At 41.0% G+C, this 11,958-nt stretch overlaps 1 protein-coding gene across 2 annotated transcripts; it reads right to left on the minus strand.

Moving 5' to 3' along the window:
* Positions 1-2,632: 2,632 nt before the first annotated feature.
* LOC123996503 lies at positions 2,633-7,357 on the minus strand. Of its 2 annotated transcripts, XM_046299879.1 has the most exons (5): positions 7,116-7,352; positions 6,325-6,396; positions 5,585-5,689; positions 3,064-3,135; positions 2,633-2,956 (listed from the first exon to the last, which is right to left on the minus strand). In XM_046299879.1, exons 1-5 carry the CDS (start codon positions 7,131-7,133, stop codon positions 2,714-2,716), a joined length of 510 nt encoding a protein of 169 aa, XP_046155835.1. In that variant the 5' UTR covers positions 7,134-7,352; the 3' UTR covers positions 2,633-2,713. The 2 variants fall into 2 exon arrangements, with proteins under 2 accessions (XP_046155835.1, XP_046155836.1); XM_046299880.1 differs by lacking the exon at positions 6,325-6,396 and having other exon boundaries at positions 7,116-7,357.
* Positions 7,358-11,958: the final 4,601 nt, after the last annotated feature.

Raw genomic sequence — 11,958 nt, forward strand, 5'->3', positions numbered from 1 at the left:
AAATCAAATGATACAAACCCCCCCCAAAAATAATAATAATAATTTCAGGTTGTAAGGCAACAAAATAGGAAAAATGCCAATGGGGTTGAATACCTTCACAAGGGACTGTAATCTCATTGTTTCCTTTAAATGTGTCACATCCCCAAAACTTACGGTAAAAAGAGATCTGGTTATATTGGTTATACAGATCCCAGTCCAAATAGTTAGATCATATCTTTCACTTCATATTTTGTACTATTATATATATATTTTAACAATACAAAATATCCACATACAAACGACAACATACAGACGCACACAAACATCCACAACACAGACCCACACCTCCATCACTCTCCGCCAAAAGGGCCTCAAACTGCACCATTTTGTTTTTCCTGCCACTTTCAACATTTACATTATGAAGCATTTGACCTTTCCATTGTGTTAATGGAGGATTTTGTTGATGTCCAGTTAAGTATAGTTTCCCCCCCCCCAAGATGATTGATGAGAAGAGAAAACTCCAACCCATTGGGTATCTCACTGCACGCTCATGTGCCACGTCTTGAAATATGCAGAGAGACGGATTAAAAGTTGACATTGTGATACTTCTGACAGCCAACGTTCTAACTCCGCCCATAACTTTGACATCATAACACTCCCAGAAGGCATGGATTATGGAGTCATTGTTCGTTTTACACTAAAGACATGACTCTGCCATTGTGCTGTAGTAGAATTTGTGTATTTTGTCTCTTGCGGAATAAATTCTATACATGACTTTATACTGGATTAAGTGTACATTTTAATTAACTGTTATTTCATAATGCTCCAACTTTCCCCCCCCCCCGTCTTGAACCAATATCAGTTTTAAGTCTTGGTTACAATAGTTTATATATTTTTTGTCTAAGAGATTGTCAGTTGGATAGGCTCTCTGCAAGGTTTTGTATATCTTACCTATCATATGAGCATCAAATAGGATTCCCTCAAGATTTCAGATTGACATGAAACTTTTAAGTATGTGAAAATATCTACATTGGTCAGTCCAAAATGCCTTTTTAAATCGGTCATGGAAATAAATGTGAATTCTGGAAATGCTATCCTGAGGATTGTTCCATTAAAGGCTTGTAATTTTAGGGGGTGTTTTTGTAGAATACTTCAATGTTCTTCCATATTGTTAGTGTTCTATAAGTGTTCTACTATTAAGTTGTCAATCCTTAAGAGTCTAGATATAAACAATTAAATTATATATTTGATGAAACATCGAATTTGGCCTTACTACCATTAGCCCATAGAAACACATTGAATAACAGATAAAGTCTGTCCAATATCTGGGAGACATAAGATCAGGAAATTTAGATTTTAAAAAATAAATGCATATTTAACCCCTTTATTGGCACTAAACTATTTCCATTTTTCTAAACTGGTACCATGCTACATTGACAGGTCCTGTGAGCGTCTCTAGAGCAGAACACTGACACGTACTTGCTCGTGAGTCTCACACCTTTCCAAAGAGGGGTGATATTAGTGCGTTGGCCAAACCTGTCGGACGCTACAACACCAATTAATCGGGATGTCTCCTGGTCTGACAAACGCCGCTGTAACTCCGCCACCTTCCATCGCGGGAGGCCACCATCAGCGGATTGAGACCAAGTCCATGCAAAAAACAAAACAAAAACTCTTGACAATTCTGATGGGGATTTGACAGACTCTTTGGTGGGGGGGTTAACGTTCTTATCTTTATCCTTTGAAAATAGACACGTGAAGTTTCCGGGGACGAGCATGATCTTCACTATGTACTCGTTCCTCTTTAGTGCATTTTAGGTGTCGCTAGTAAAAGCCTTGGAATCGCATCAACTCACCACCCAAGTATGGAACCAAGTTAAAACCACCCTCAGATTTAGGAAGATGTACAATTGTTTATGCTATGAGTTTAGTTGCCCACAAGTCTCGTGACCGTATACTTATTTAAAATACTACATACCAATTACCCCACCGAAGACAAGAATAAAAAAAAAAACTTTGGGAGCCATGACTGAGGTTATTTTTAAAATAGATTTAATTAGATCGGCTTTCTTTGAGTAATGAGATACAGTTCTTTATATTTGCTGCTTGCTTTCATCTGAAGTATTTGATTTGTCCACTTTAAAAGGATTGCTGTTTGGTTGTTTACCTGTTGCCATTTTCAGAGTTTTTTTTCCCCACATGGGTTGAGCAACAGAAAACACAAAAACAAAATGCTTCTTTGTACTTGTATTTTCCTTGAATTAACTCAGATTTTAATTCTCAGATTATAATTTTAATGTACACCTTAAAAGCATTCCAATTTATAAAAATCAGGGGACATCTTCTCTGTATGTCTACTGTACATTTACAATGTTAAATGTAAACTTTGACATATTTAATCACATCGTTTTGACGATGCGCTCCGTTCATTCTCTATATTCTGTTGCTCAGCGTAAACAAACATGATACAGAAGAGCCAATAAAGAATCTTAAACTGTCAATCCTTAAAATAGCTTTTCTAGGTAGTCTCCAGGTGTACATCATGTTTAGAGATTTTATTACATTTGTCAATCTTATCAAATGTTTTAGGTTACCTGCTAGAATAAGAGTTTGCCTGGATTTGATCTAATATATTGTTGAATAAGAGCCCAAATAATAATAATCCATTTTATTAATTCATAAAGATATTTAGACATTAAAAAATATGTAAAAAGCCACAACACACACCTCACAATCAGCCAACAGAGGGTCTATCCATACTACAAAACCTGTATCTGTGTGTTCGACAGGACACTTCATCCTCGGCAGACTTCACCATCTCCTCCGGAGTATCACGGTCCATGTCAAAGTCATACAGAACAGTATTATCAAAGTCAAAGCGAACAGCAACACTATGGTTCAAGTTGCCCGTGTAGGGAATAGTATCACAGTGATCTGCTGGTCCAAGTCTCCAATGCATCGCCTTCTTGGTTGAGATCTGAAAAACAACCGTGTGTAGAGTTCCTGTACCATAGTGTAGTGTCCCGCAACTTTAACAGAAACATATCCTTCATATTAGATTACGTCAAATGATAAAGGACATACCTCATCGTCGGAGTACTCCTCGTGTGACATTGATCTCGACAGGGAATCATGGGTGATGAATTCCACCGCCAGCTAGAAAACAAAGACAATACATTAGACTGGAGTCCTGAGTTATGTGGTAGTACCATGTGACAACCACCAAGTCAAGTAACCAGTAAATTAGATAAATCAAATAAATAAATGAGTGCAAATGTTTGCAACAAACTGATTGGGGTGGGGTCATTTTGTTTTAGTGTACAGTTTGTCCTAAATGTCTCATGTCTCTTCACAGGAAAGTACATGACACAGAGTTAATACTTCCTGATCAACACCTGGACAGGTACATAACGCTAGCATGGCTAACACACCTGGACAGGTACATAACGCTAGCATGGCTAACACACCTGGAAGGCTACATAACGCTAGCATGGCTAACACACCTGGACAGGTACACAACGCTAGCATGGCTAACACCTGGACGGGTACATAACGCTAGCATGGCTAACACACCTGGACAGGTACATAACGTTAGCATGGCTAACACACCTGGACAGGTACATAACGTTAGCATGGCTAACACCTGGACAGGTACAGAACACTAGTATGGCTTCCACACCTGGACAGGTACATAACACTAGTATGGCTAATACACCTGAACGGGTACATAACGCTAGCATGGCTAACACACCTGGACGGGTACATAACGCTAGCATGGCTTCCACACCTGGACAGGTACATAACGTTAGCATGGCTAACACACCTGGACAGGTACATAACGTTAGCATGGCTAACACCTGGACAGGTACAGAACACTAGTATGGCTTCCACACCTGGACAGGTACATAACGCTAGCATGGCTAACACCTGGACAGGTACAGAACACTAGTATGGCTTCCACACCTGGACAGGTACATAACGCTAGCATGGCTAACACCTGGACAGGTACATAACGCTAGCATGGCTAACACACCTGGACAGGTACATAACGCTAGCATGGCTAACACACCTGGACAGGTACATAACGTTAGCATGGCTAACACACCTGGACAGGTACATAACGTTAGCATGGCTAACACACCTGGACAGGTACATAACGTTAGCATGGCTAACACCTGGACAGGTACAGAACACTAGTATGGCTTCCACACCTGGACAGGTACATAACGCTAGCATGGCTAACACACCTGGACAGGTACATAACGCTAGCATGGCTAACACACCTGGACAGGTACATAACGCTAGCATGGCTAACACACCTGGACAGGTACATAACGTTAGCATGGCTAACACCTGGACAGGTACAGAAAACTAGTATGGCTTCCACACCTGGACAGGTACATAACGCTAGCATGGCTAACACACCTGGACAGGTACATAACGCTAGCATGGCTAACACCTGGACAGGTACAGAACACTAGTATGGCTTCCACACCTGAACGGGTACATAACGCTAGCATGTCTAACACACCTGGACGGGTACATAACGCTAGCATGGCTAACACACCTGGACAGGTACATAACACTAGTATGGCTAATACACCTGAACGGGTACATAACGCTAGCATGTCTAACACACCTGGACGGGTACATAACGCTAGCATGGCTAACACACCTGGACAGGTACATAACGTTAGCATGGCTAACACACCTGGACAGGTACATAACGTTAGCATGGCTAACACACCTGGACAGGTACATAACGTTAGCATGGCTAACACCTGGACAGGTACAGAACACTAGTATGGCTTCCACACCTGGACAGGTACATAACGCTAGCATGGCTAACACACCTGGACAGGTACATAACGTTAGCATGGCTAACACCTGGACAGGTACAGAACACTAGTATGGCTTCCACACCTGGACAGGTACATAACGCTAGCATGGCTAACACACCTGGACGGGTACATAACGCTAGCATGGCTTCCACACCTGGACAGGTACATAACGTTAGCATGGCTAACACACCTGGACAGGTACAGAACACTAGTATGGCTTCCACACCTGGACAGGTACATAACACTAGTATGGCTAATACACCTGAACGGGTACATAACGCTAGCATGGCTTCAAGAAACTTCTAGGTTCAATAGAAGAGTGATTTGACTAGAGACCAGTATTACAGTAAACCCATGATGCTCACAGTAAAATCAATGTTCATTAATAAATTAAATATCGTATATCACAAGAATTATGGTTAAAAGTAGTTTTATTTGCCCCAGATACCGAATCAAACATTTCAAAACATTGCGCGTTATGTAGCCTTCCAGGTGTGTTAGCCATGTTAGTTTATTGTAAATAGTCAAAACTACTGAATCTGTCCACGATTTTTTTTGACAATTTCCTATGAAATGTTATTAAGGAGTTAACTGCAGGATGACCAGGAGGTCATCTAAAATAAATAGTTGTTTACCATTTTGCAATAATTTTAAAGCCATTTATTATTTCGTATTAAGTATTAAAATGAACCAAAACCACCCCAATCATGCAACACAGGGTCTGTCCGTGTTAGACAGGCCACACCATTGTCTGCAGACTTCACCAGTATCTCCTCCTGGGTATCACAGGCCATCTCAAAGTCATACAGGACAGTATCGTCGTGGTTCTCTGGGCCAAGTCTCCAGTGCATCTCTTTCTTGGTTGAGATCTGAAAATAAAACCGTGGCGAGATGGTTGATGGATATAGTCTCGATGTGACCGATGTGACACCAACCCCCTCTGCCGGGATAGCCTCAACACACACATTTTATTATTTTTACTAGCAAAGACAAAACAACAACAAAAAAATCCCTCCAGAAAGTCAAATACAATATAATTGTCATCTACTCTGCCGGTTGTCCGTACTGTTGGTTCTTATTTAGTGAGAAATTATCCACAGGGAAGCTAAACTTCAAAAACGCAGGTCCATGCGCCCATCACAATCTGATCGCGCGTCACCCAATGAGGACGTTTCTAGGTTTCCAGAAATTCAACGGCAGCCGAGACACTAACGTCTGGGGAAACACCTTCCTGTGTATAGTTCAAATAAAGACCAAACTGACCACACACAACCGGTAGAGGAAGTTACACTGTCATTTAATAAACCTTCTGGCTTGTAAGGAAACTTCAAACATTTTGGCAGTGCTTTAAATTCAGACTAGATCCCAGAAAGATGGTCTCAGTCTGATTAATTAGGCTACTGTGTACGAGAGCTGGCATACTGCCTTCATACATTGACCACTGGTGTCCCCGCCAGTTGAATTCAATTCTCCCTCGAGTTAGAGTACAGCAAATGAAAGATACCTCGTCATCCGAGTACTCCTCATGCGATGTTGAACTTAACAGGTACTCATGCTTGTTGCATCCTACCGTCACCTAGAAAACGGACGGCAGAAGGACTTCAGTTCCCCAGAACGTTTAATTGTACGTTACCCTGTGACAGTTAAAGTCAGGTCATTGAAAAAGAGCTTCAGAGAAAAGGGCTTACTGTTCATGTGGAAGCGCATGGCATGAAATCATGGACAAATAGCAGTTATTCAACTTGGTGAGAATTGAAAGCAGATCTCCCAAACAGAACAGTGAACTCATTAGAAATGACATCTGCAGGCCCAACACGGCTGGACATTTCAAATCCCACGTGATTAGTGACAGGCAAATTCTGTGTGCCGAACATGAGCCACAAGCATTTCGCACACACAGCATTTGTGATGCATTAACATCACACAGATGTGATGTGACAAATAAAATTTGATTTGACTCACTCAAAGATGTGATGCATAGGCCACACACACACACCAACACACACACGATCTTTTCACTGATTGATATTTTTTTAATTGAAATCAGATCAGCTCTTTTGCCAATAATAGAGCTTCCTGTGTTTGAGCCTGCAAATGCCATGTCGGGTACAAACCGCAGCCGGACTATATTTGTTTGCGTGACCAAACCCTAGTTTGATTTGTTCTAAAACAGTTTGCTACTTGAATGATGAATGACTTGGTTGAAATGGTTGTTTTGTTTTGAAAGAATCCTCATCATCTCACAGTATTAAACAGATCGGTCTGAAAAGACACTAATGAAAGTAGTAAACTTACCATAGCAACAACTTCCATTTACCGCTACAAGGTATGTTGACGTGACGTCTTCCCTGAATATTTTTTTCTGAAAAATGTTGATTGATATTCTAGCAGTCTACTTGCGAACATTATGGAGTTTTTAATGGGACTTGATCTACACCAAATGATCTACACCTGGCTGACCTCACGTAGCCTCAACCAATCAGCAGAACCCTGGGCCCAATTCCAATTCCTCCTGGCCGCTCTGACAATGAAAATACACGTCTTCAAAATGGAAGGCAGTTGGAAGGTGGCAAGATCAGGTGGGACTATTCTTAGCCAATGAGAGGGCAGATAGGTGTTTGAACAACAGGCACAACTCTGATATAGTTTTTTTTTGCAGGAAAGTCACGTGTTCTACTTATTTCAGTTTTTACATTTACATTTAAGTCATTTAGCAGACACTCTTATCCAGAGTTCACTTGTAACAACTTATGAAACTTCTATTGGATAAAATAAAACCTCAAGAATCAAAATGAGCCATTCATTTTTTGTTGTTGACCAAATTCAACACTCTCATTGAACTCCATACAAAAACTGCTGGAGAAGACAGATTTTGGGCACAGTTATCTCTCTGGCTTTGCCTCTTTCTCTCTGATGTGGTGCACTCTGGGAAGTGTGATGATTGAAAATATGCTTGGCCTATCATGAGGGTGTCTGTGTGTGTTTAAAGCAACATTTTGCAACATATGGTGTGACTAGTGGAAAGGCTGTGGCTGGCCTTGGGTGTAGGCAGCTATCATGAATTGTTGGGGGCACATACAGAACGTAGGGTAGGGAACAAACAGTCTTTTGTTAGATAACAGGAGCCAGGTGTGTGAAAGCTGTATATTCTACACAACTACAACGACTGACCGCTGAAGCGCCTAGGGGGCTGGGACCAGCTCGGGCGCAAACAATCAACGATAGACTGGGTGAGTTTAACCACGCCCAGTCTCTACACTCTGTGCCTGCTCGGAAGCAGGAACTACTTCTGTCAGAGTATATTATAATAACTTTGTCAGGAATAAGTCAGTTCTCTGTTTGCCCTGCGAGGTGTGATATATAAAATATACGAATATTATATACGAAAATTGCATTTACCACTTATTGTTTAGCTAATAAAAAGTACATAGTATACAATTGGGTGACTCAGAGTCATACTTATCCTGGTACCAGATTCGATTGACGCAACAGAAGAAGGAAGAGAATTCTGCTTGTTCAAGACACTGGTCTACTGTGTATAGCAAACATTAGGAGCACCTTCCTAATATTGAGTTGCACACTCAGCAATCTGGTCAAATCAAAGTTTATTTGTCACGTGCGCTGAATACAACGGGTGTAGTAGACCTTATAGTGAAATACTTACTTACAGGCTTTAACCAACAGTGCAAAAAAGGTGTTAGGTGAACAATAGGTAGGTAAAGAAATAAAACAACAGTAAAAAGACAGGCTATATACAGTAGAGAGGCTATATACAGTAGAGAGGCTATATACAGTAGAGAGGCTATATACAGTAGAGAGGCTATATACAGTAGAGAGGCTATATACAGTAGAAGGTCTATATACAGTAGAGAGGTTATATACAGTAGAGAGGCTATATACAGTAGAGAGGCTATATACAGTAGAGAGGTTATATACAGTAGTGAGGCTATATACAGTAGAGAGGCTATATACAGTAGAGAGGCTATATACAGTAGAGAGGCTATAAAAGTAGCGAGGCTACATACAGACACAGGTTAGTCAGGCTGATTGAGGTAGTATGTACATGTAGATATGGTCTATTGTGCAAGTGGCTATCCCCCTGGCATTATATAGCTGTACACATATTGTATATAGCCCATACATTCAATTGATTGAACGGCAACTGCAAAGGCTTCAAAACAAGGTTTTGTGTACACCAAATATCAAAGAAGTAAATCAAAATACTATATTCAGCGCTTAAATATCCTGGGGTGTATTCATTTAACAGAAACCATTTAAGAAACAAACAATCAAACAGAGAAAATGGAATGAAACGGGGCGGGACCTACCTGATTATTATCCAATAGAAACTCTCGTTTGCATTTTTTTCCCATTCGGAGTTAAATGGTTTTGCAACAGAATCCGTGTAATGATTAGTCCCCTTGTGTTACATTATGAAGAAAAAAACAACGAGGAGAGAACTCTCAATCTAAAAGGGAAAACAAAAGCAGAGCATTCATTGAACATGGGAACATTCAGACAGACAATACCGTATATCAATGTTCCATACACCACCATGTTTCTGGAAAACATGAACATAGAAAAAACAGAATAACCAGGGTAGAATCTGGACAGTCATTTCAAACATCCGCTAATAATGCTGATCTATCGAATACATAAATGTAAGAGTCGTCAGCTTTTCAAAAAATCCCCCCAAAATAAGAGATGAATGACAAGAAGCGTTGTGGTAAAATTGAGCTAGCCAACAACTAGCACTTTCAGGGGGATACAGTTTGGCAAGTTTTCTGTTTTGAAAAAAAGAAGAAATTATAAAAGTATTAACCCCAACAGGCCCCAACCCCTAGCCTGGTCCCCTCACCAACAGCCCCCAACCCCTAGCCTGGTCCCCTCACCAACAGCCCCCAACCCCTAGCCTGGTCCCCCCACCAACAGGCCCCAACCCCTAGCCTGGTCCCCTCACCAACAGCCCCCAACCCCTAGCCTGGTCCCCTCACCAACAGGCCCCAACCCCTAGCCTGGTCCCCTCACCAACAGCCCCCAACCCCTAGCCTGGTCCCTCACCAACAGCCCCCAACCCCTAGCCTGGTCCCCTCACCAACAGCCCCCAACCCCTAGCCTGGTCCACCCACCAACAGCCCCCAACCCCTAGCCTGGTCCACCCACCAACAGCCCCCAATCCCTAGCCTGGTCCCCCCACCGAAAGGCCACAACGCTAGCCTGGTCCACCCACCAACAGCCCCCAATCCCTAGCCTGGTCCCCCCACCGAAAGTTTCTAAAACTGTTTGAATCATGTCTGTGAGTATAACAGAACTTATGTAGCAGGCGAAACCCAGAGGACAAACCATTCAGATTTTTTTATTTTTTAGGTCACTTTTCAATGAATTTTGATTGGGAATCCTGATTTCTAAGGGACTTTCTTGCAGTTCTTAATGCTTCCACTGGATGTCACCAGTCTTGAGAAATTGGTTGAGGTTTTCCTTTGTGAAATGAAGAAGTAGCCCTGGTCAAAACGAGGGTCACTCGGAGTGTACTGTAAGATAGAGGCGCTTGACCAGAACGCTAGCTACAGTTTGTTTTCCGCCTGTATTGAACACAGATAATCCTGTCTTCAATTTAATGGATTATTTACTTTAAACAATACCTAAAGTTGTATTACGTAAGTTGTTTGAAATGTTTTGGCAAAGTTTACAGGTAACTTTTGAGATATTTTGTAGTCACGTTGCACAATTTGGAACCGGTGTTTTTCTGGATCAAACGCACCAAATAAATGGACATTTTGGATATATATCGACGGAATGAATCGAACAAAAGGACCATTTGTGATGTTTATGGGACATATTGGAATGCCAACAAAGAAGCTCGTCAAAGGTAAGGCATGATTTATATTTTATTTCTGCGTTTTGTGTCGCGCCTGCAGGGTTGAAATATGTTTTCTCTCTTTGTTCACGGAGGTGCTACGCTCAGATAATAGCATCGTTTGCTTTCGCCAAAAAGCATTGATGAAATCTGACATGTTGGCTGGATTCACAACACGTGTAGCTTTAATTTGGTATCTTACATGTGTGATTTCAGGAAAGTTAGATTTTTATAGTAAATTTATTTGAATTTGGTGCTCTGCATTTTCACTGGCTTTTGGCCAGGTACCACATATCCCAGAGAGGTTTGAACCAGTCATTGATTATTATTACCACCTGACCAAGCGGGAGCAAATAAACCATGCAGCAAAGCAGACGAGTGACGAGACGTTACAGACAATTTTTTTTTTTTTTTTCACAAATGCTGACAACTAGAAAAGCTCTTTAGATTATAGGAATCATTTTTAAAGACTTGTACAACAATCTCAATTAAACTAAAGGGAATTGTTCTCACCTGCCTCTCCTATTCATGTTTCACATGCCCAGTGGCCAGGTATCTGCCCCTGAACAGGCAGTTAACCCACTTTTCCCAGGCCGTCATTGAAAATAAGAATGTTCTTAACTGACTTGCCTGGTTAAATAAAGGTAAAATTAAAAATGAAAATCCTTTATATATTATATATAATGCTACCACCTGCTGGTTTGTAGATGGTATTGCATGCATGTGATAAAAATAAAAAAAACTTTATTTAAATAGGCAAGTCAGTTAATTAAGAACAAATTCTTAATTACAATGATGGCCTACTCTGGCCCCAAAGACACTGGGCCAAATGTGCACCTCCCTAAGGAATTCCCAATCACAACCGGATGTGATACAGCCTGGATTCAAACCAGGTACTGTAGTGATGCCTTTTGCACTGAGTTGTAGTGCCTTAGACCACTGCACCACTCAGATGCCCCAAAATACATTTACAATTATGTGGCCAACATAATTGGATTGACAAAGTTAAACAAACTGCATAGAAGATATACAAAGTGTATTAGTCTATTTAATATACTCGGTCCATGAATTAAAATCGTAATTAAAAAAATAAATAAATAGAATAATTAATTTTAATTAAAGCTGCATTCTGTAACTTTTTGTGCGACCCGACCACATTCGCATAGAAATGTGAGTTATGGGCCTCCCGAGTGGCTCAGTGGTCTAAAGGCACTGCAACATAGTTCCACTAGATATTTTGGGTTTGAGTCCAGGCTCTGTCGCAGCTGGTGGTGCACAATT

Source organism: Oncorhynchus gorbuscha, linkage group LG15, assembly GCF_021184085.1.
Source record: "Oncorhynchus gorbuscha isolate QuinsamMale2020 ecotype Even-year linkage group LG15, OgorEven_v1.0, whole genome shotgun sequence".
Lineage (NCBI taxonomy): Eukaryota > Metazoa > Chordata > Actinopteri > Salmoniformes > Salmonidae > Oncorhynchus > Oncorhynchus gorbuscha.